Here is a 26,192-nt window from a genome sequence, read left to right on the forward strand (position 1 = left end):
ACTGAGAATGGATTATTATTTTTTTCATCTTGTTTACACTTCTTAGTTACCATTGTGATCATAGCTTGGAGCCGTTTCCTGCCTTAGCAGTCAGGGAAGCACAGCATGGTTGTTGTTGACTTCTGTTGACTTGCAATTCACTGAGGGGTTTGAAACTGTTGGACTGAAAATTGGTTGTCTCCCATAGCAAGAATCTAGCTTCCAAAGCATTATAGCATTATTGTTGTTTTGGTACCTGAATGCTTTAATGATGAACCAGTATCCCATCATCCAAAGGCTAGCAAAGAGGCAGCCCAAAACATCTTCTGCTCCAGAGTGTTCATAGTCTGACCATGCAAGTGTTAAATGGGTGTGTGGAGAGGAGAGGAAGGGTACTGTGTTAACAGGCTGTGCTGCACACAGCATTTAGAAGTAGGCTTCTTCAGTAGTTGCGATGGGATTGCACCAGGGACACTTGAAGGATTGGTACAAATTAAGCTGTCAGCAGGCAGACTTGTTGCTCTGGATTTACTGTGGGTTTACTTTTCATTTTTCTACTAGCAGTGTGCAAAAATACGTATAAATTCTTGATGTGTTTGGTTATTTATAAAAAATAAAATAAAATAAAATAAAATAAAATTATCCTGTCCTGTATCACATAACAATTATAACAATCTGATTTTCTTGGTGCATTTGGGTAGGGTGGTCAACCATGGTGCAGGTCCATAAATGTGTTAGGTTTGGAAGAATCCAAATCAACATCTTATTAATAAACTCTTTCTATATTGTCTTGAAATCTGTGTCGGAATAAAGAACTACTTCTTCATTAGACATTTCTAGATTCACTTTGAATATGAGTTAATTACAAATATCATGCTTTAAAATGGACTGTTACACTATTAGGAATGTAATATACATAATGTATGAAATGAACTTTTATCACCCTAACTGGTTCTCAGGTGCCAGTATGAATGTGAGCATCCAAGCAGCACTACTTAAAAATAAAAATGTCACTTTCTCAATGCCACTGGGCAGTTTTGTGGCTGATGTGGAGCTGAAGGTGCTCCTACCAGCCTTTATCCCTTTGAGATATTCAGTTAAGTTACTCATGATTGATTGATCTTTTTTTTTTTTTTTTTTTTTTTAATTTCCTTTATAAAAACTTGACTCATTTGACAAAAAAAAAAAAAAAAAAGTAGAAAAAGGGGAAAGTGGTGACTTTCTTCACTCCATAATTCGATATTTATAACATAAGTACTTCAATTCTTTGTACAAAGCTTAATTGTTTTATGAGACGAGATGAAGATTGCAGGAACTTTTCTTAGCTAAATAAAGCATAGGCAGAATGTGAGTGCTGAACTCTCACAATCTGATGACCTGCCCAGCTAGACCTGAACTCCTCCAGGGAAAATGGTTACAAATTCAGCTTTTAATTCCCTTTATGTTTCCCTTTTTATCAACTGTTTGGTTTTTTGTTTTTGTTTTTGTTTTTTTTCCATTTGTTTTGTTTAAAGTATACAAAATAAAAACAAAAGGTTGTGCTCAGTCAGTGTTTGCATCCAAAAAAGAAATTCATTCACTTCAAAAGAAGCATGTTCCTTTTGAATAGGGTAAAATGTTTTTCCTCCGTCTATCCATCAAAATATTTTTAAAAATCCTTTATGAACACAGCTTACGTACCCTTACTGTACAGCACTACAGGATTGCTTCTGTGTGCAGCGACAGTCTCTGAAGCCCTGTCTCCACTGAAATCAATAGAACTTTTCCCATTGATGTCAACTGAAGCTAAAATACTGCCTATAATCTAGGATATAGATTGCTCTTTGTGTGATGAAAATACAATGGAGATCTTAAAAGTCTTTTAGGTTTTTATTTTTTAAGTACAGCTGTGAAGTTTACAGTGTAGAAGATGTTTTGCTTAACAACTTTAACGACAGATTTGATGTGGTTTGGGTGTTCTTTTAGGTCATGCTTTTCAAATAGTACTATAATAGAAAAATGAAAATAAAATAAGGTATATCTAATGGTATTTGTTTTAAGAACAGGGCTTTTTAAACCCTAAAAAGACAGGTTTTTTTTTTGTCTTTTGTTTGTTTTAGTTTGAAAATGCTTACTAAAGGGATAAGACGTTTTTAATGAAAATAAATGAAACATTCCCTTTTTCAAATTCAGTTAGTGATTCTCCTAAACATATTTTTTAGCCACTGCAAGGTAAATGCAGTGATATCTTTTGGTTCTTGAAGAGGGGAAGGGTATATTTGTCCTTCGGGAAACGTGTGTTTTGATGTGTAAACAAGGATCCCTATAAACAGAAACAGGTTTTCTCTAGAGTTTTATAATGCTGTTACATTCATTTTGACCTTTGTTTTGATTGCATGAGAAAGCTGTCCTTTCCTTTAACTGCATATTACTGTTACAAGCTCAAAGCTTGGGAGAAGGCTGAGATACTCAGATTCTTATATCTTGCTGCCCTATCTTGTTCCAGATGAAACACTAGACTATTCAATTTATAATTCAGTAACATTATTTTCCATTGGTGTTTTATCTTCTGAAAAAATTAAATAAATATTTTGGTCCAGACAAACCGAAGCGTGGCAGGATGGAACAAAGAGCAAACAATTTATAAGTATTTTTAACCAGTAGACTGCTCAGTGATTCCAAAATAATATTTAAGAATACTATATATAAAAAGTAAATCATAAAACATAACTGTTGGGCCAAGTATATTTGAATGGGCTGTTAATGTTGATTTAACTGCCTTGTCTCTCACATCAACAGATGAGAAAGAAAAACACAAATAAGAACAAAAGAAGTGTATTCAACCTACTGTATACACCGAAGACATAAGAGTCTGTAAGGAGATAATTCTCTCCATAGTATGTGCAATGTAAATTGAAATAGAACATATTATCTAATTATGTGTATATATATATATATATGAAGAATTATATACATATATATGAAGAATTTTGTTTCAAATACAGGTTAGATTTTAGCATAGTTTCCTAAGGAAATTGATAAAAACAAATTTGAACTAGGGGTAAAAGTCTAAGAGACAGTAATATGCTTGAATTTTTTTAAAAAAGAGATTATTCAGATGGCATCTGAGAAGTGTATTAGTGGCAATATTCAGAACATTGCCACTAAATTAACTGCTTCCTCCTTTGCTTATTTTTAATTGAGAATGGGTTAATTGCATAAGTCTCACACTGTTTTTCATGACTTTCACCTGTCTACACCATATCCACGTCAGAAACACTTCCCATTTCTAGCAACTTTATTTTTGATTGAAAAATACAAAAATCAACAGCAAACAAGGAACTGAGACTTCTATACCACTGTGAAATAGCTGTGCTGAAACTAACCTTGTAGAATCTACTTTACTGATTGAATTATTCTTGCTTATATACTACTAGATAAAAAGTTTGAATTTTGAGATATTTGCACATAATACAACACTTCTTCCGGATTGACATTGAATTTTTCCAAGGCATTTGCCTTCACAACAGGAAAATCTTTGATTTGAAAAACTGAGCTCCATGGCAAACGTTAAATGGAATAAGAACTGGCTCACTGACAAATTGAAAAATGTGGTGTTAATGGACAGATATAAATGACTGGGGATGTTTTTAGCAGGGTCTGCCTGGAATCACTTCTTGGGTCAATAGCACTTAACATTTTTATCAACAGTCTAGACAGTGATATAAGACATCTTCTGTGAAGTTTGATCATGGCATAGATTCTTGAGGTAGTAAATAATATGGTAGACAATTGCAGAAGCTAATAAAACATATCTTAATATTGCCAAACACCATACTTTTATGTGGGATAGGAAGCTATATGAAGTTGTAAAGCTATGGTGTAGAAAACAACAGGTTATCAGAGATAATTGGGTCTACTTAAGCTCTTTGTGCAGTGCTATTAAAGGAAAAAGTACTAATGTAATAATGTATGTTTTAAAGTCAGACTGTCCAGTAGAAAAATGTCATGATTCCATGTGCATGCTGTAAAGATAAGACTGCTTCTGGAGTGACAATTCAAATTTTGTCCAGTCTTAAGAAATATAAAGAGGTATGTCAAAAGGGAAATATAAGAATTCACAGGACCTGCAGATCAATTTTAAAATGCAAAGTTTTAAAAATTTCAGTTTAGTTTATCATTATGTATGACTGCTTCGGCATGAAAAATATATTTGTAGGTACAGGACAAGGTCAATATTGTTGATAAAGGCACAACAAAATTCGGTGACTGAAAAATTAAATTAAGGGGAAAATGCAGCCTTGAATTAACTTGAAATTTGCTAGTTCTGAGGATTACTAAATAGTGTAACAGGAGGTGATAGAGTTGTCAGTGCTAGATGTCTTTTAAAAAAAGAAAGAGAGAAAAAATAATAAAAAAAAGGAAAGTTAATTTTGCTTGACAGATGCACCGTAACCCAGCTGATGGAGAGGACTGCACGTTACAGGTGAATAAGCCGCTGGGATGGCAAGCTGGGTGCTTCTGGCTGTTCCTGGGATCTGTTAATTTTATGAGTTTTTTAACAGTTCATGTGCCATGAGGAAAGCAGTCACACATGTTTTGTTCTCAGTCTTTACATCAAATAAAACATTACATAAAACATATGTGATACAGTAAAATGTGAGTTAAACAGTTAGGAGTCATTTATAAACAGTTAGGAGTCAGTTAAACAATAAAGGAGTCATTTCCCCTGCTATATGCAGAGTGAGAGAGTTTGCTTGTTCTTTGCTGTCTTCTGATCAAGAAACAAGTCGAGGCTGAAACTCAGATTTTGAAAAGGTTAATACAGTCCTCTGCACTTTGAGGGGATCCTCTTTCATAGATGTTTCCTGAATGTGGTCACTAATATAGTGATTGCCAGATTTTAAACTGGAAAGGGACTTTGTACAGCCTTGAGGAGTGAACAAAAGTAGTCCAGCTGAAACACAGCATAAGATAGAGCATCTAGCAAAAATTTAATGGCTTTGGAAAATCTAAGATCTCTTTCTTGCCTGAAATAATACAAAATTATGAAACCAGGAAGTTTGCCACAAAATAAAAGTCCTTCTTGCCTCATACTGTATGACTCTTGAACACAGATCTGGGTTCTCCAGGGCCTTGCCGTGTTAATGGAGTGGGAGTTTCTGGGGAGTAATTCTTATTCCAACTGCAATAGATAGAAAAATTAGAAAAGCTTTCAGGTGAACAAGTTTGTTTCAGATCTGGAATAGCAACATAGAATTTAAACCAAAATACAGGTTGAGAGCAATTACTTTCAGACTAATTAGATGTGCTTATAAGTTAGACCATTTAATACCAGAAGAGATAGCAGACTAAATAAAGTCTGAGATAAAAAGGCTGTTATCTCCATTGAAGGAGAGGAGCAGGTAATCAATTGCCTGGTGGAACATGGTAGAATCAGCTGGGGTTACTGAAGAAGGAGATTGTTATAGTATGTCATATAACTATTATTTCTAGTGTGTCTGTAGTTTATAGTATCTAGTGGAATTACTAAGTTCCTAGGCTCCTTTTCAATAGGTACCCTCATCTAAGGAGCTCTCTAAGAGGTCACAGGTAGTGAACTTGTTTTAAAATTGTTGTTCCATTGGTGCCTATTTCTTTTTGTCTTTAATAATTTGTCAATGTAAACTTGTTCTGACATTTAATAGTTGTTTAATTTCATCCATATAATTTACAAAATGTTTGCATTGCATCAGATGCATGTTGTGATCTGGTAGGTGAATGGTGGGACCTATAGATTTTGATGGTACTCCTCAGAAGAAATATATTGTCTTTTGATCCATTTGTCTAATAAGAAAATTGACAATTCTGTGTTTGTTTGTTTCTTATGTGTAGTCTGTTTCCTTTGATGTGAATCAGTCTACATGGAATTTGCTTCTTCTGATAGGTTTAGCAGTGCAGGGCATTGTGGGTAATATGCACCACGGGTAGCCAGATGAAAGATATTTTTTGTCCATTTTCCTCTCAAAAATCATATTATACACAAAATGTACAGTGGTTTGCTTATTTATATGCCACTAGATTTTACCAAGAAATTATTCACTGGTTTGTTTTTTAATTTGAAGTTTATCAGAATTCCTTGTAATTAAAAGCTTTAAAATATTTAGCTATACCTTATTTGGGGATATTACTTTATAAAGGAAACTCATAGTTTTCTGCTTACTTTTTTTTACATGTCAAATAGATCTTAAAGATCGTATATGTATCTTATAGATCTAATTTGTACTAGTATATTATAGCTTCTATTAGTGTAATACGGTGTTTGCATAAACACAGAATAAAACACTTTCACTTTGAGATTAGCATTAAAAGTTTATTGGTGATCACTGCCATTGGAAACAATGGAAAAATATATTTATTATTATTATTGATTGACTTTTCTTTGTCTGCTTTGAGCTTATTTTTTTTAAGTCATGTCTAATGATTGTAATCACTATGACCATTTTCTTTCAGGAATATCAGCCTTGTAACACCAATGCCTGTCCAGAGTTAAAAAAGACAACTCCTTGGACACCTTGGACTCCAGTCAATATTTCAGACAATGGTGGCCACTATGAACAACGATTCCGATATACCTGCAAAGCACGCTTGCCTGACCCAAATTTGCTAGAGGTGGGAAGGCAAAGGATTGAAATGCGTTATTGTTCCAGTGATGGCACTAGTGGGTGCTCGACAGATGGTAAGCAAAGATAGCATGGCTGCACAATGCCTCATGCTACTGAAGTGTCAGCAGTTCCATTTTCATCATATAGAAGTTTTTGCTGGCTGGTGTTTTGCGTAACAGAATTGATAATGAAAAGGAGGACATAGTGATCACAGTGGGGAATCTGGCTTATATTTCTTCCAGATGTAGCTTCATCATTCAGACTAATCAGGTTTCTTTTACTGCTAGCTATGAGATTTACCAGTTTGTTTAATATTTTGCAGCAATCTGTGGGCAATTACAGGGCATCCTAGTTATTGGAGTATTCTCTCACTTCCTTATACTGTCTTGGCATTTTTCTGTGATAGGGTTTGTGCAATATATAATGCATTTGATAAATATTTAGCTAGAATGTATAGTATTGATGCTGAGAAGAACTATTCACTCACTAATGCTGAAGTAACGTGTCAGATTCATGCAGGTGTTTAACTAAATAAGGAATTTATGAAGTGGATAATTTCAGTTATAAAACTTTATGTTATGCTATTGCCAGCAGTTTGAGTGCTGTTTATATCTAAGATGGCAAACTGAATTCCTGCAAAACTCTTTTCAACTCTAGATGACTTTAGATTGGAACTGTTTTATTTCTGAATTTTTCTCTTTCCCTAGCAGCCACACATAGTTTTTGAATAAATGTGTGTGTGTGTGTATACATATAAGAACAGAACTTCAGACAGTCACTATACGTTTATTAATATATTTAATTAAATGTCTGTCCCTTATTACATTTTAAGTATTATATAATATAATTAGTATTTAAGTATTATAGTGGTATAAGAAAATATTGATATTTAGTTATTATAGTTTAATATATATGCACCTGCTTCCTACTTACATAGCTTTTTTTATTTTTACAACAGCCAGGTCAGCTGAAAAAAAATTGCAACTAAAGGCATTTGACTTATCAAAGGCCACAAAGAAAGAACTGTTGCTGAGTCTGTGGGCTTTCCAAATTTATTTTATTTTTTTCAGACAAAAAATATTATGAAAATCAGTATTAAGAATTTCCCTGCCTTTCATCCTGTTAAAGACATTGATTCATGTGACATTTGTGACTCTAAAGAGGGCAGGATGTTAGTAAATTAAAAACAAAACAAAACATAATAATGACTGCATGAACTAATAAAACAAAGGCATGGAACTCCAGATAAAACTTAGTTGCATAATTTATGTCACATCCATTTCAGCCAATCTAGTCTCCAATTTTTATTTTCTGTGTCTGGATAGCAAGACAGGTTTTGGCATGGAACAACTTTTGCAACAAGTGATTCTATTCTCCTTTTTCATCTAAATTAAGTTTCAAACTAGCATTTAGCAAAGATTTTGGTCTACTTGGTTGATGTATGATTCTTATAGTCGACTTTTGGGTGCTGATGCTGATCTTTGCTGTCTTCCAGGAGTTTGACATTTATGAAACTTTTAAAAAGTTTCATGAGATTAAATGAGAAGGAGAACTTTATTTTTTCTACCAGATGATACAGAATTAGGAGAATTATCACAAGAACTAGAATTACATCTACAGAAGATTATAGATAGGCTGTATAGGCCTATAGATAGGCTGTATAGGCTGAGATGTCAGCCCTTAAGAATGGAATATACTCAAGCCAACTCACTACCTAAAGAGCAGGTTAGTAGGACAAAACAGATAAAGAGCCAGCTTGTCCTAGATCATATTGTTATAGGAAAATTAAGCATGGAGACACCTTCCTCAGTTCTCTCATTATGATCATAAATGCTCTTCTGGAGCTGGGGGCATAAGGTGTCCTTTTCCTACAAAACAAAGTCAGAAGTATCAGTGCCTGTGTTTTGTTAAGTATGGCCTTCAGGCAGAGTGCAAGAGACCAAGTGTGTGGAGTCAAGGGCATTCTTTGTCTGATTAGCTTGAAGATAAAACTTCAGTTCTGAACATCAGATTCCTGAATGTACTGACGTTATAGCTTATTTGCCGCATCTTGCTGCAGCTGCTGCTTTGCTTCATTTGGAAATCACCCATCGAACAATGTTTTTTTTTTTCATCAAAAATCCAAAATACTGCATCATATAAGCCTCAAAAAAGAAAATTAACTCTATCACAGACAAAAACATGACAGGGAGCAACCCTGTTGCACAGTAATTGAAGTGTTCTTCAGAGAGAAGCATCTGTGCTGATTAATGTCAATATTGCTGAATATTTAAATACTTAATATTGAGCAGTCAACAAAGCAGAAACTAGTATACATCTCCATTCTTCCTAGTGAGTGCCCTCATAACTCAAGGGAGGGAATAGTATTACTTGCTGATGTGATTAAACTTATTTACTGCCTATAAAGAGCAGGAGCATTTTCCTGCTCCCAGGTTAGTGTTTGGGTCAAGACACCATGCCTCTACTGCTCCTTGATTTCACGGGAAGAAAATATGTGAATAAGAGTCCTGTACTGTATCTATAGCTTTTGGAACAGAAGAAGAAACCCAAGAGAATGGGAAACTATGAATTTTGGCAGACACTTTCACTGTTTCTGGCTAAATAGCAAGGAAACATCATAACTTACTTCTACCTGACCAGATCCTGGATACTGTAAAGCATTCTTTTTGTTATCTCCATGTTGAACTGCACCAATTTGCTGGCTTTTGTAAAAATATTAGTACCAGTACAGCATGCTAGTCATACCTTATTACCAGTTTTGTTCTGCAAATATCAGTTCTCTGTTCTTTGTAGAAGAGAGCCATTAGCTAGAAATTTTCTCATTGTCTATAATCTCCCACTGTGTAACTGTAGTCATACCGCATTAAACAGAATCATGTTTCACTGTCAGACAAAAAGCAAAGCAAACTTTCTTTGGAGCGTGAGCTTAGAGGTAGAAATTCTTGCCATGAAAACACTGGACTCCTCCTGCATGTGGTAAGACTTCTGTCTAAATCAACCAAATAGTAGCATTTGCACACAGTATTCATGCTTTACAGACAGGTTTGATTAAGAGGAAAGAAATGAACCTTTTATTCTCTGCCTTTGGCTTTTCATATGGTGCTGACACAGGGGACAGGCAGGTATTCCAAATAAACCAAGAAAGATTTTGTACATATCTGCACAGCTTAATGCTGGATTGTCTATACAAAAAAAAAACAGTCTAAAAATTACATCACTGTATGCTTCATTGTGTGCTCATGAAGCATGTTAAATATTTAAGTTAAACATAATAATTTACTCTGTGCATTATTTTTTTTAATATATATAAGCACTATGAATTGTATTGAAAACATAAGCATTAAGAACAAGGGATCCATCTGAACATAAGCATATGATATAAGGGGCAGAAGTCACCTTCTGTAGGTACTACTTTCTTTCCATGGTGACTTTTGACTTTGACCTGGCCATAGTAAGGTGAAGTTGGTTTGCCAAATACCTTCAACATACCTTCGCAAAACAAATAAGAAGGCCCTTCTAATTTCAGTATTTCAGTCAAACATTTTAAAAGGGTCTTTTTTTTTTTTTTTTTTTTTTTTTTCCTGTTGTTGGTTTTTGCTTGTTTGGTTTTGTTTTGAGAAGGAGAGAGGAAAAAGAAAATCTGAGGAAAACACACAAGTTCTTCAAAGGAGAAAAACATATTTGGAAACCTGAGCTTAAATTCCCAGTTGTGATTGCTTTCTCTATGCCAGATTTAATAAAATTATTATTTCTGAAGGCAGGTTGTAATTCTCTCTTAATGACTGTTTGTTTGTTTGTTTTTTGGCTGCAGTGTCTTCTATATTACTTAAATCCTAGTGTTACCTGTCTATACTACATTTAGAATTTAGAATAAAACAGGTGCTGATAATCTACAGTGTCCTGTAGTCAGGAGGAGTACATGTTGAGATGTTATCTCTTACACTCCTTTAGCAAAACTAAGCCATGGTGTTTTGTGTTAAGAACAAAAACAACCGTGAAAGTTAGAACTGAAATTAAAATCAAATTCAAGTTTGACTGACAAACAAAAACTCTTTAATGGAACTTTAGGATCAAATATTTAAACACAGAGAAAAACAGGCGCAAAAAATAAAATTCTGTGATTCTGTGATTCTGTGATTCTCATGGTGACATAAATATCCTTCCTCTGCACACTGTTTTCTTTTAAAATGTTACCCTTGCATTGCATTAGTGTTTTTCCTTGCATTTTACCATTCATTTTACTATGGAAGATTTCAAGGTTTATAAGGTTTCTATCAGTTATATAGGTGTGAAGTTATAAAAGATTTATGCTTCAATGATGTTTTCAGATACTAGCAGAATATCTTCAGATATTCAGACCACAACATTGAAACAATCTTTGCTTATCTGTTACCTGCTGCACTTTAAGCAACATTTCATGCTGTCTTTAGAAATTATTCAGGATACTTGAATTTTTGCTCCAGATTATTATTTTTTTTCTCATAGTTACTAACCTAGCCTGCTTGGCTAGTTGAGTTTTTATTGTTACATTCAAACAGGAGGCATAAATCTGCCTTGAAACTAAGGCATAAAGCAGTATCTCTGGGGAGACCAGAATTGAGCCCAGCACTCCAGAGTAGAGAGGAAGGACCACCTCCTTTGACCTGGCAATGCTCGTTCTAATGCAGCTCTAGCTATGTTGTTAAGCTTTGCCACAAGGATGCATTGTTGGCTTGTGGTCAGCTGCACCCCCAGGGCCTTCTCCACAGAGCTGCTTTCCAACTGGTCAGCCTCAGTGTTTACTGATGCATTGGGTTTCTCCTCCCCAGATGCAATACTTTCATTTCTTCTAGCTGAACTTCATGAGATTCCTCTCTGACCAGTGGTGGTGCAGTGCAATCATCCAGCATATCAGTCACTCCTCCCAGTTTTATATCATTAGTGAAACTGCTGATGGCACATTCTGCCCCATCGTCTAGGTCTTTAATGAAGACGTTAATCAGGACTGGACCTGGTATTGACACCTGGCATATACCACCAGTGATTTGCCTCCAGCTGAACTTTGTGTCACCGATCACAAACCTCTGAGCCTGGCCATTTAGCCAACTTAAGAAGCCTATACTTTGTGGGCTCATCTATGAGGGTGTTATGGAGGAAAGTGTGAAAACCCTTATTTAAGTTAATTAACATACATTCTTTTCCCCTCATCCATGAACCTAGTAAACTCATTGTAGAAGGCTACAAAGTTGGTCAAGTAATATATAATTTAATATTTCCAGAATGTAAAAAGATCTTGTTATTTTTAATATCATTAGTGTCATAATGTTATTTTTTGTGTGCACTTTCTGCTGAAAGAAGAAGTTCTAAAAGCCCCTCTATGAGCACTATGTAAATTATGGCAAAACTGTGGAAAGATGGTTGCCTGTAATAAATATTCTAATGCCTTTTAAAGAAGAAAACACATGGGAACACTTGTGGCAGACCAAACTACATGCTGAAAAGATTTGTTAGAATATTCTTGTGTTTCAGAGCTAAACTACCTCAGAATTTTCCCTTAGATGATTTCCCTCCTCATCTCCCAATTTAAATTGCAAGAAGTATAATATCATAATGACAAATAAGGTCACGCAGTTTCCTAGGACTAAAAAATATACATTTATCCTGAAGAAATGTCTCCAGAATATGCTAGTAGTGGTATTAAGTGATGCATGCTGAAGTGTTTTATGAGGAAAATGACTGGCAATCTAGTCTGATTAAGAACGCTTTTCCCATGTCTGCACTGCTGTTAATTTAATAAAAAAAAAAAAAAAAAGAAGAAGAAAAAAAAACACCCTTGTTTGAAATCCTGGTATTGGAAAAATACTATTCTTTTGGTCTCACAGGTCCCTGTGGGCTTAATCTTCACATTTTGATGACTAAAATGATACAAAGTTAAAAAAAAAAAAAAAAAAAAAAAAAGTGAGGGGCTCTTTCAGAACTAGAAGGTGGGCCTATATTCCTGTATTCATAATTCCTGCACTGTTTCTGTGTACTTCCTCCCATTTTGGATTTGAATCTGTGTCATGTTTCTTGAAATGCTGCTTTTAATATCTTTGTGTAAAATCTGGCTCAGCAGGAGAGAAATAGTTACCGTCTGTAATCACTGAGAGATTTTACCCATTTTTAGTCATTTTTATATTGCTGTTCTTCTGTTTCTTACTAATCACAACAGTTTCTTATTACATGTATTTCTGTGTCACTGCATCATCATTCCAACACTGCCAGTTCTTATCAAGTGTTGAATAAAAATATGCATCGTCTTTTGGGATGATTATGGACGTACTTCTTTTTAAGCAGAATTTACAAAGGTAGAACTTAATAATGCCATAAGCACTGGCAGAAATGGGATATAATTGCCTTTATTCTGAACACCACAGAAGTGGGGCTTCTCCCATGCTGATTACCATTCAGCAGGTGTTCAGTAGGTGTTCAGTCCAGGACTCCTGCCAGGCAGTCTCTTGACTGTATTACCTGTAGCTGTTTCCAGTTCATGCCTCAGTCTGTCTCCTGTTTCTGTAGCTCCACTTGACTCTCCCATGGTGCCTGTGCTTGGGGGTAGGGCATAAAAGATTTTCTTCAAAACAAATGTGTGTTGTTGGTTTTTTTCTGCAGTTTAAGTTACAAACAATTTTCTGGTTTTCTCCACTGTTGGTGATACTGTTCATCTGTACTTAACAATACAGAAGCTCTAGCATAAGCAGGCAGCCATGTCCTCTGCTGTTTTAAGCACCATTCATGGGACTTTCTCTCAACACAACTAATTAAAGTGCTTATAATAAAAGCAGAAGTTAGTGGTCCACTGAGCATTGAATTTCCAGTGTTGCTAGTACTGGGGAAAGTGAACAGCTTTAGCAACAGTAGGAAATCCCAGTAGTGATGCCAGAGATGCTTTTGGTGTTGGTGCTTAGAGATAATGCTACAGCTCAAGAGTGAGTCCAGTGTTCTGAGTACAGCTGATAGAGTCTCTTTCCAATCAGGACCAACCCTGTAAGTGACAAAGATAGAGCAATTAACTGCAGATATTTAGAAGGACTTCACCTGGGTTACATCTAAGCATATCGTTCATATGACGTGAAAAAGATTCTGTATTTTTCCTTTTTTGATAAATAACAGACTTCAGTTTCCATCACTGTTTAATCTAATGTTTTTTCTCAGAACTAAACTCTATTAAAAAAAAAGTTGTTTTTCCACTTCACAGATTGCTGTTTTCACTAGAAAGTTTTCTATCATGTGTCTCCAAAAGGCTGATTTCTGTATGTGTTTTAAAACACTTGACTCAGTGGAATAAAACTGTTTTTTAAAGTGGCAAAAAAATTGCTCTTCATTAAAGGGCAGTGTCAGTAGACTTTGTTGAACTGCAGCAGTACACTGTCAAAAAAAAAAAAAAAAGACTATGGTTATGACAAATATAATGCATTGCTTTCCAGGAGACCCATGAACCTCTGGGTACAGTGAGTGGTAGTGGAAAATGGCTGGATAGAGAAAGTGGGCAGATCCTGCCTATAGGACCAGAGTGGCTTGATGAATGGTCACAGGCAGCTCAGTCTTGTCTTCTGTGCCAGCTTCTTGCTCTAAAACAGTGACAATAATTCCCAAGAGACGGATCCAGATCTTCACTGATCTTCACTGTGCAAGTGATTATGAGATTTCTATTATGGAAGAAATTCCTGAGATAAATGTAAGGTTTGGCTTGTTAGGGACTTTCCCTCCTGCTCATATTTACTATTAGAAGCCTAGGAGTAAATCTGAGGAGGAAAAGTTTGTTTGAGGATGTGATGTTGATTTAATTCTGTATTTTTTTTTTCAACCTTTATTTTATTAGGATTATCAGGGGATTTCTTGCGTGCTGGACGGTACTCTGCTCACACCATCAATGGTGCCTGGTCACCATGGTCTCCATGGTCTCAGTGCAGTCGTGACTGCAGTAGAGGTATACGGAATCGCAAACGAGTCTGCAGCAATCCTGAGCCCAAGTATGGTGGTCTTCCTTGCCTTGGTCCATCTCTAGAGTACCAAGAATGCAACATTTTGCCTTGTCCAGGTAAGAATCAACTGAAACAAGTGAAGTATGTGAACATAATATAACTCATCTTCATGGCATGTTTTTATTTGTTTGTTTTATGTGGTTGTGTTGGGTTTTATTTTTTATTTTTTTTTAAAGTAAATTACAGCTCAAATAATTGTTCTACCAGCTGTTTTCATTTCCAAGGAAACAAATTAGCTCAGCCCAGTTGAGCTTGCCAAAAGTCTACACAGATATTTCAGTGATTATGTTCTATTGCAAGATACATATTTATGATAACTGCCTATAGCAGAGAAGCCCATTGTAGTTTAAGTTGCAGAAATATCTTTAAGGTGAGTACTCATCTCAGACATGAATGTTTAAGGGATAAATACCACATGGAAATCCCTTTTTATTGTTACCTTTTCAAGAGATCATGTTTCTGATCTCTTGAAGAGAGAATTTCTTTCTTTGAAGAGAGAATTTCTTTTCTCTTGAAGAGAGAAAAGAGAGATTTTCTTTCTTTCTCAGTAATGTGTTCATACCCAGTAAAATTGTGACAGCCAGTTACACTGAAGTGGATTTGGGTAAGATTTCCAAGTGATGTCAATAAGTTTATCATCAACAGTATTAAAAGCTATGTCATCTTTCACTTTTGAGTAAAAATACAGCTTTAATAAATAATCTCATAAGAGAAAAAATACCTTATGAGAAGCCTGCCCTCGTCTTTATTTAAAGTAAAAATATAACTTTCATTACAGTGATTGATAGAATTAAACCTGCTACCTTTTGAGTGTAGAGCTTCTAGCAAATAAAATTCATGACTGATCACCAAAATTGATGGTATATCAAGCAGGCCTTAGATTATTCTTGGAAGCTTGAGCTCAGTTGTTTTATGATTCTATAAGAAGGATTGCAAGTAGAATATATGTTTTCAGGAAACTACTCTGGGTTATAAATCATTTTTGTATCTTAGAGATTTAGGAAGAAAAAACATCTTAGTTCTAGTCACCTCTCACCCTTCATAAAACAGACATCCAAATTCAATGGCTTTTGAGCTTTGCAGAAGGCTTTGTGGAAAAAGAAAGTGGAAGAATGTAGTTGAGAACAGATGAAGAAAAGAAAGTGAAATTGGAATAGGAGAAAAGAATTCAAGGTACATTAAGTAATAAAAGAAGGATAATTTTTGAGAGTCTCAGTTCTTCCCAGTATCAATAAGTAAATGTAGAAATACGCTTTCCTACATCTCTAATTATATTAATTATGTATAACCATGCTGCATATTTTATTATAGAGTACTTGGAGCTATTGACATTCAAATGTGAACCTGAAGGAATACTATAGTAATATACATACACATACATGCACATAAATACATATATATATTTGTGTGTTTATGTATATGATTACAAGTTAAAACTGCATTCTGTAAACACACATACGATTTTTTTAGTATGAACATTTTGTCCAATCGCATAACATTCCTTACGCTTGGTGAGATTCAGGCAGCTGTTGTCCATTCTCTGCATGAGAAACTGAGCAGTAGATCTGTCCAGAAGACAGGACTTCCCTTTCAGCAGTATGTAGTTTATTGAAAAACATATTTCCTTCTTGAATTAAACCTAAATAATGTGCTTTGGCAAATATTCCACAAAACTTCAGTTCTATGACCATTATGGCTGCTCAGTGACCATGAACTTCTATGTATTTTTATGCCTAAAGGGAACAGCAATATTGCTTGGCAACTCTAGGTCAGGGGCAGCCTCTGTCTCTCCTGCTGGTGGGGCAGATCCAAAAGGAATTTCTGTTGCAGTTCCCTGCTTCATTCTGGGCAAAAGCCCACTGAAGCCAGCAAAGTTCTGAAGGAGGCACTTGGGCACAACAAGCTAGCACTTTCTGGTGAAATTCTCTTGCAGTATCCAAGGAGGAGGAAAGTAGCTTTCACTGTTCAATTAGCAGCAGCAGACTTGGCAGATCCCATAGCAAGGGCCCAGGGGAGAGCAGCCAGCAAAAGAAACCATGGTTAGATCAGTTTTCAGTCTTCTCATTAACCTTTGCACTATGCAAGTAGTTTTTATTTCCTGGGTGCTTGTATTCAGGACAGGTATATATAGTCATTTTTACCCACGCTATCTAAGTGAGTTTCTGAAATGTCCCTTTAGGCTTTGATCATACAGCCCTCGCAGATGTTAATGAGAAAGGTTGGTGTAGGTGTAGATGGTATTACTTCCTCATTTATAGTAGGCTATAAACAGAGGTGCAGGAACTGAGCAGAAATAGATACGTCAGGCCCTTCTTGCCACTGTGGGCGCAGAGGAGAAAAAAAAAAAGGGGGGGGGGGGGGGGGACACTCTGCAGTGTTCATTCTTGCCTGTGTAAGAAAATGGAAGTGCAGACGGAAAGGAACAGGAATATGAGGGAATAGTGTTCTGACCTCAACACTAATATGCTGTCTGTAGTACTAGAAATAACAAATGTAATGAAGAATTTGATGTTTTTTAAGGTTTACCTGAGCTTCCTCAGGGTAAGGACTGCTTCACATGTTCCCTGCTGGCACAGATCTATTTACTTATACTTCAGTCATTAACCTTTCAGAAATATTCAGATATATACACTAAGGAGCGGGATGGTAGCCATAAAGAAGCATTCCTGTTAACTCTGGCTTAGGTTCTGCTTTGCTACCCATTTTGCATGTTGCAGACAGGATCAAACCCTTACTATATACTATATACTAGAGTACTGTGTTCAGTTTTGGGCCCCTCGCTACAAGAAGGACATGGAAGTGCTTGAGCAGGTCCAGAGAAGGGTGACGAATCCGGTGAGGGGCCTGGAGAACAAGTCCTACGAGGAGCGGCTGAGGGAGCTGGGCTTGTTCAGCCTGGAGAAGAGGAGGCTCAGGGGCGACCTTATCGCTCTCTACAGGTACCTCAAGGGAGGCTGTAGCGAGGTGGGGGTTGGTCTATTCTCCCACGTGCCTGGTGACAGGACGAGGGGGAATGGGCTTAAGTTGCGCCAGGGGAGGTTTAGGTTGGATGTTAGGAAGAACTTCTTTACTGAAAGGGTTGTTAGACATTGGAACAGGCTTTCCAGGGAAGTGGTGGAGTCACCATCCCTGGAAGTCTTTAAAAGACGTTTAGATGTAGAGCTTAGGGATATGGTTTAGTGGGGACTGTTAGTGTTAGGTCAGAGGTTGGACTCGATGATCTTGAGGTCTCTTCCAACCTAGAAATTCTGTGATTCTGTGATATATAAACTAGTGAAAAAAAAAAAGTGATTGAGAAAAATACTGAACAGTGCCTAAGTCTTGCTGAAAGTTAATAGACTTGATGCATCTAAGTCATTTAAATTGGGCTTCATGGCGTCCTGGAAGATACTGTGCCCTGAAGTACTGACACAATGAAAAAGTCCATGGAGTAACCATCAAATGTACAAGGCTCTTTAGTCTCATTGAATATCTTTCAGCATAATTTTAAATATACTTATGAATAGCCAGTAATTTATTATTAAATGTACTGCAGGTTCCCATAACTTTAAGAAAAATTACTGAAGCCAATTTGAACCTGTCTTCAGCAGCTACTCCTAAATCATTCTTGAGGGGAGAGAGAAACTACTGCAAAGTTTTTCCCACAGCTTGTAGCAAAGTAAATAGTCCACTGAAGTGTGGATTGATAGGATATAGTGGACATATTAATTTTTGTTCATAGTACTCAACAGCTGAATATATAATAGCAAATTGACCGGTACCAGAAATTAATTGTACCCAGACCCAGAAATATGATTTGTCTACATTGTACAAGTTTTAGAATGATCCTTCACACAATTTTGGCTTCAACTCTCAAGCAGTCTCTCAAATAATCTGCAGAAATAATCTAGGATTTTAGTGTAGGATAGGACCTATTCATAGTACTCAATTTCCATGCAGCCAAACTGTTTTAAGGAGCAAGAGAATTTGCACTGCTGTCTTGAGCTAACAAATTATGTTTTGGCCCTGTGCCTCATCTCCTTTTTTATGTCTCAGAGATGTGGTGAATAGAGTCAAGCTGGCAAGCATTGAAGAGTCCCAATAACTATAGAAAGAATCTGTGAATACATTTCTGTTTTCTTTCAGCTACTGATATGTGGTCAATATAAAAATAAAGGAAACTATAGTCAAGCATATCAAGATTTTTTTGTTCTTGGAAGCTTGTGAGATATTTACATAACAAAAAAGAAATAGATTAAGAAAAACATTGTTTGAATGCTAAATTCTGCAGATTTACAAAAATTCACATTTTTTACAAAAATTCACAATTTACTAACTAAAAGATATGCATCTGGAAATAAACAAACATAAGGAATTCACAACATTACAGATCTCCAGTTATTACTGTAGGGAAAGACATTTTTTTCTTCATTTTCATTTTACTTTTTTTCCTGTTGCTTTCTCTGTTATTCTTTTACACAAAGAGATGCTTCACCAGAGTGCCTTTAATGCTTTAAGCATAGCTATCTGAATACCATTTTAACTCATTGAGGAAGTTTCTATCCCATCTTTTACTTAGAGCATACTGGTGGATCAGAGGTGGAAACGGACGGTTGCTGTTTGTGATTTGAAATTCTGCTACCTCATGCCAATGTTTTGAGATTTCACCAGTTTCCAGTTTCAGTTTTTTGTCATAGTAGGTTTAGTTTGGTTTATTTGATGTTTTGCTTGAGAAAATCTGAATGAATTAACTGCAGACCTTCATCAGTAAACGTGCTAACAGTAGTTTCAGATATACAAAACTCCCTGAAATACCATTTCTGGAGTTTATGCATTCCCTAAAGCAAATTATTGCTTGCTGCTTTTTTCTTCATTATTGCTTTTATTATTTTTTTCTTTCTTATTCTTATTTTTTTCCTTGCAGTCATAGTTGGCCACAAAGCAACAGGAGCATATTTAAAGGAATGGTCAAAATTATCCTGCAGTCAATAACTCTTGTCTCTGAGGCTGCTGAAGTCCATCTCTCCATAGACATTGTTCTCTCTAGGCTTCCTCTGTTGCCAGTGAAGAGAGAGCTGAGCTGCCTTTTGGAAGTATCTATTGCTCTTCTAATTTAAGGGTCTCAGCTACAGACTTAAATCCAATTTGATCCTTAGGTTTTGTTGTTGTGCTCTTCCTAGAAGCGTTAGTTTCCTCTCTGTGTTTCTGCACTACACTAAATTGACTGTTGTTTCATCTAGCACTGCTTTTATGAATAAAAGGTGAACGTAACATCACAGAAACAAGACTTTGCCTTTTCAAGCTTTGATGTAAAAACTTCTTTCCCACAGTAAAACATATGCAGCCATACCCTTTAGAACTAGAAAAAGCATTAGGACTATGTGATGTGGAATGGGATGATCCCTGTGTGCCTGATGGAGCAGTATGCTCTTAGGTCTGTAAAACTGCTCAACAGACAGGCCCCCAGATTTAACTCAGCTACTGTGAAACACACCAGCTGCATCTCGGTGGATGTAAGAGACTAGTGCCCCTCAATTTATATTCCATCATGCCATCCATATTCTATCATTCCATCAATAGAAAAGACTGAAATTTCTCAGCATTATTTATTCTCTTTTGCTACACTTTCAAAAAGATGAACATGAAAAGTTACAAACCTAATGTTATAGACCAAAAAAAAAAAAAAAAAAAAAAAATAAAAAAACAACAAAAATTAATAAAAATTTTATTGGATATTTAAATTTAAAATGAGACCAGACAGTATATGAAAAAGCCTGCAATCCTGTCTCTGTCCTCATGAAAGCAGGTAAGGCCAGTGGGCCCACACTTCTTTCCTCTTTCTTATAACATCCATGTGCAGAGCAGGATATCCAGTTTACTAGTCTCTTGGAAAATGTCCATCAGTGTGCATTTTTCATCATGTCCCCAGGAGATCACATTTCTATGTACTGTTTCTCCTTAGAACATCATTTACTCCATGGCTTTTTTTCATTATCGTAAGGAAATATGTATTAACTGTGACATAGTCAGTAGGCAAAATTTTTTTTGCTTACTACAAAAGAGAAAAACGTTGTTTGAGATCACCCCGCTAGCTGAATAGGCCTCCTTCCAAAAGGGACCCATCCTCAGTAGTTTGTCAGAAATGTAAAGACTCTTGTATCTTTCGTTGTGGAACTTCTTTAACTACTTTATTTTGTCCAACAGGTCTACAAAAGTGTTATGTAAAGAAACTGTAGTGACTGGTACTTTCATTGCAACTTCATATTTTTCTTTCTATAAGAAGCAGAAATAATAATAAGGACTCCATGACAAAAGGAAAAAACAAACTAACAAAAACAACAACAACACATATACACACACACACACACAAAACAGATGGTCCTGTGTTGCCAAGCAACTTTAAAGAAAATTGAAAGAAACCACAGAGCTCTATTTATGTCTTGTAAAAACTGAAGCACTAAACATCCACTTCTTTGATATTATTAAACCATGATGATGTTTTATCATCCTCTGTTGCTGAGAAGGAAAATTTCTGGGGGCAAACAAAAGAAGTAGTTACATGATATGTATGATAGTCCATGAAAGGCCTAGAAATTTAGGATGGCAGAATGTGTAAAGAGTTGCTAAGAAAAACAATTATAATTGCACCATCCAGCTCACGTATGATCAGGTTTAACATTCTTTATTATATTGTTTGTCTTTTCTTATGTCCACTTTTCCCTTTGCATCTGAAGGTTTATGGTATAGTCATGACCACCATGGTTGTGGAGCATGGTTACGTTCTCGGATATCACGTCACTCTTTGTTATTGGTCACCTATGGATAGACAGCAGATGGCAGTTTCAAATGCATGCACATTGGTAATTTTCACTATAATCCATTACAAAATATGTAGAAAATGTTTGGGACCGTGCCTCTGTTATGCTAAACAAGGCACAGGGAATGTTTGCAGACAATTTATCATCAGTCTGTGCAATCTTGGGCTGTCACTCGATTTCGTGAAGATCTATGTACAGCGGCGGAAATCCATCTGATTATACGTTTGAGCTAGTAAAGGATTTATTTTAAATTAAAAAAAAAAAGTATCTGGGAAGGTAAAGGCTCGATATCTCATGAAATGAATAGCTGGGTAACAGCTTCTGCTTTTATTTGATAACATTTAAAAAAATAAGGGCAAGTTCTGAATAAAAGATATCATGTCTTTTCTTGAAATTGTTATAAAATTACACAGTATATTTTACCAGCGCTGAAGATAAATAACCAGTGGCTTTGTTAGATATGAGCTTGCATAATACTGCATTAACAGAGTTATCTCAGGCAAAAGACATATTTGTTTTCCAGTGGCTATATGAATGAGAGAACAAGTCAGGCATTCTAGTAAGATGCAGTATTTATTTATGGTAGATGGTGTAAAACTCATACATCTGTATAGCTAGATGATTTGGCTGATAAATATATCCTGGGGAAAAAAATGTAACAGCCGTTGAATTCCTTAACAATCTAAATAATTTATTTAAAATGGCATACGCAGAATATAGCACCAGATTCCCCAAGTTCTGTCTATCCAATCAGGCTATTCAGAGTCTAGATACATCACTTGCAAAAGTTTTTACAGCTGCTCTTAGCAAGGAAGTGTCAGCTCTCTTCTTTCTTGATTGATAGGATAATATTATAAAAATACAGAGAATAAAATGATATGTATTCAACAATTCTGTTTACGGGATTAGTTAACTAACAGCCTTAGGTATGCACTAGTGAATTACCTGTTTGATTAGCACATGAGAACTTGAGGGTATGCTGTATCTGAAATTACTTTCATAAATGCACATACACATTTTAATATGAAAATAATCACATTCAAATAGCTTGTTTTCTCACTATTGCAGTATTTTGCATGGAAATCATTCTACCTGACTCACAAGGTGTATTTGCGATATACAATGCTACAATAACAAAATAACAAAATGAGCCATTTTTTAATGTTTTACAATATGTCCATCTAAGAGAGAATTTAAATGCAAATACTACATAAATATTTTAATTTAAGGGCTGTTTGTTTGTTTGTTTAGATTTGGAACCTCTTTTTCTTTTGCAAGAGACAATGAGGAAATAGCTTTTCAATAAACCTGTGGAAATGGTTTTACCCCTTGAAAGGCAATTTGATTAATCAAATGGAAAGGATCTAAATGAGTCATTGTGAAATGCTGTATGAATGTTTCGGAGACAAAAGTGCAATCTTTCAAACATAAAGTCAAGTCTTACAAGGAATGTCTCAAATGAATGCACCACAAAAATTGTGTATAGAAAATGTGTACTTTATATTTTTAAAAGAAATATATAGTAAGTTTCTCTCTTGTGTGGTAAAATGTTCACTTCTCCTCTAAGGGATGGGAGCTAAAAAAGACAAATGCTATGCTCAGTTCAGGACCCTGTAGTACTTCACTGATAAGTTGCCATTATTACATACAGGTTCTCTTCTATGACTGTCAGTTAAATTACACGCACTGTATTTTTTTCAATCAGGTGCAGACATGGCAAATCGCTTCTTTACTTAAGTAATAAGGCAAGTGAAAACACTTCAAATAAAGGTTTCAAAATAACACCTTTTTATTTTTTTTTGTAGGATATTAATATTTTGATATTTATTTATTTATGTGGAAAAATTGAAAGAGAAATTAAGAAAATACTAAGATTATTTGCAGAGGAAATGCTGTACCAAGGAAAAGTATGTCTGACTTTGTCATGTGTCTGTATCTGGCAAATGGGGCTGCAACATGGCCATAAATGCTATAAATATGTCCTGAGTAGTAGCTTTAAGGACTGAGGTTACAAAGGATGCAGTTTTGGGACAGGCAATCAGGTGAACTTTCTTTAAAAGCATGTCCAGTGACCACATTTTGAAAGCCATCTGAGAAGTCTCCTGGGAAATCCCACCTGCTTTTCAGAGGAATCCTGTGAAAACTCAGCCCATAAATGGAAGAGTTTGACATATACTAATGGTACTAAATATAATATACTAAATTAGATCCACAAAACATGAGAAAATATGGGCTGGATTATGTCACGTCACACATCAACTTGGAACTATAAGATATTTTGTGTCTTTTCAGTGGATGGAGGCTGGTCATGTTGGTCATCTTGGTCAAAGTGCTCAGCAACTTGTGGCGGAGGGCATTACATGAGAACCCGCTCCTGCACAAATCCAGCGCCAGCATACGGAGGAGATATCTGCCTTGGACTGCACACTGAAGAAGCCCTGTGCAACACACAGCAGTGTCCAGGTACAGCAAATCAGCCCATGCAGCTTTATTCTTTGTGTTCCACGGAGTAAGGCATTTTCAGATGGGCAACGTAATGCTCCTTGATCTATTATTTAGGAGCACATCATTTCTCTCCTTTATTAAGTGCACAATCAGCTCTTACATGCTACAGTAAATCAAATAACAGTAGAATATGACCTACAGGAGACCACCTCCTCCTGTCTCTGTTTGAAAAATATACTAGAATTACCATTTAAGTTACTGGTACAGGTTCTGGTTCTAGATAAACTAAAGGTGTGTAATATTTGAAGTGGTTCAAGCAAAGGTTGAGAGATTTCTAATAAGAAAACCCACAAAGACAAATCAAACAAAAATGCTTTTGTTTTAACAATAAATGTTCATGGCAATCAAATTGCTGAGGTTGCATATTCAACAGCATGCATACCACAAGGTCCTTCAAATAGCTAAGGCCTTACATCAACCTTTGTTTAAGCCCTGTTTTCATATAAAACAAAGAGCAAGCCTTAATGTTCTTTGTAAAAATACATACTTCAACTTGAATGTTAAGGAGCAGAGACTGTCTTTTTAATAACTGCAAACTATTTACTAAAGGAGTTTCAGCACTCCTGCTAGTTTTATGGTGTTATGGATCATGACTTTTTCTGTAAATTTGACTCTGTCTTTTGAACCATGTTAAAGGAACCTGAATTCTTAATGAAATTTATGTCAGAAATAGAGAGTAAAAATGCACACACATTTGCACACAAAACATAAAATCATGAGTGAAAAGGCAGTGGGAGAGATTGTTTTCAGTTATTGCTGATTAATGGATTATAGGCAACAGTCAAAGGAAATAGCTTTAAGCAGCTCCAAATATACAGCATTTGCTTCAATGACAGCTCCTAGACTTCATGGCAAAAATTTTCTGCCCTGATGATGAAGTTGTGCATGTGAAGGCACAAGTTCCATTAATGGATCCTATTACTTGTCTGGAACAACACTTTTAGATAATTTTCTTTTCAAGGCACTGCATGACCTGGAGCAGAACAGAATACATAATTTGTCAAAATTAAGGAAGATGCTACATTCTGTTGCTACATTCTGTGCATTAAAAAAAAAAAAAAAAAAAAAAAAAAAAAGAACAACACAGAAATTAGTTGATGATTTGATTTTTCAAGACAAATGGTATATATTTGTATATAAAAGTTACATAACTGCCTTGAGATCCTTAAAGCATCTTTAAAAGGTCAGAATTAGCGTGTTCATTGTACTAGTGTTGTAGCTCTTTCTCTTGCATTTATTTTCTAGTGACATTTTTCTAGAAATAACATTTTTTAAGCATTTATAAATAATCTCTTTATCTTGTTTTGACCTGGTTACCTGAATTTTGGAGTAGATGGTGGGTGGAAGAGGAGGTTGGTGTCATTTTAGTTCAAGAAAGTGAAAATCATAAAGCAATAAAATTTCAGAGTGCAAATCTTTTATCTCACACTTCTGTGATGTTTTATTAATATTTCAATCTCATGGAAAATTTGCCATAGATTTTGGAAACAACCAGCTGTGAGAATAGACCTTGCCTCATGTGAGCACTGTAGATTTCACAACTTTTTTACTGTTCCTGTTTCATATTGGTATGGTACAAAAATGACCTCAGTGCTATCCACGTCAAGTTTTTTGCATCCCTGCACAGCCATTTTGTTGTGGTGAGGATCATATAGCTAGTGATTGCTGCTAGTGCAGGTCCGGAAGTACCATTGGTGGTGACATTTGCTGCTTGAGAGACATGCTTAATATAGTTATACTTGGAATCTATGAACCACCAACCAGCACAAAAATGCATGTAAAAAAATGGAAATTATTTCAAATGTTTCGTAAGTTATGAAAAGAGCAAAAATTTATTGGCATTTGAAATAGCATTTTTTGGCAAAAGAAAATGAGCAGAAAACTAAAATTTCAAGAATCATGATAACAGGGACTTTTTAAAGATGTAGAAAGTTAATTGCAAATCCAATTGAAAGTATATAGTTGTGCACTTAGAAAAAACAACTGTCTTGCAAAATACACTGTTTTGTCATCCTTCATTTTAAAAGTTGTATCATCATGTTTGTTTTTTTCTTTTAATTTATCTAAATGCAATCACATAAATATGAATGGAAGCACTGTGCTATTGATCCGTAGAGGTTTATAGGCTGCTTATCTGTAAGTGTAATCAGTTTCAAGGGTGTCTGTAATGTAATGAATAAAGCAGTGTTTTATATGTAAAGTATTTACGGCTGCTGTAAGAAGGGAAAATATATTCTGTCTTTGAAGTGCTAACTCACACATGCAAATAATGGATAAAGCAATTG

General features: G+C 35.5%; 1 protein-coding gene across 7 annotated transcripts in view; it reads left to right on the forward strand.

Moving 5' to 3' along the window:
* SEMA5A (semaphorin 5A) overlaps positions 1–26,192 on the forward strand; it is a 337,450-nt gene that overhangs the window by 300,359 nt on the left and 10,899 nt on the right. For all 7 annotated transcript variants that reach the window (XM_032180765.1, XM_032180761.1, XM_032180768.1 and 4 more), the window contains exons 17-19: positions 6,451–6,676; positions 14,443–14,661; positions 23,695–23,865. In XM_032180765.1, coding sequence (XP_032036656.1) covers positions 6,451–6,676; positions 14,443–14,661; positions 23,695–23,865 — 616 coding nt within the window. The remainder of the gene's footprint in view (positions 1–6,450; positions 6,677–14,442; positions 14,662–23,694; positions 23,866–26,192) is intronic.

Source organism: Aythya fuligula, chromosome 2, assembly GCF_009819795.1.
Source record: "Aythya fuligula isolate bAytFul2 chromosome 2, bAytFul2.pri, whole genome shotgun sequence".
Lineage (NCBI taxonomy): Eukaryota > Metazoa > Chordata > Aves > Anseriformes > Anatidae > Aythya > Aythya fuligula.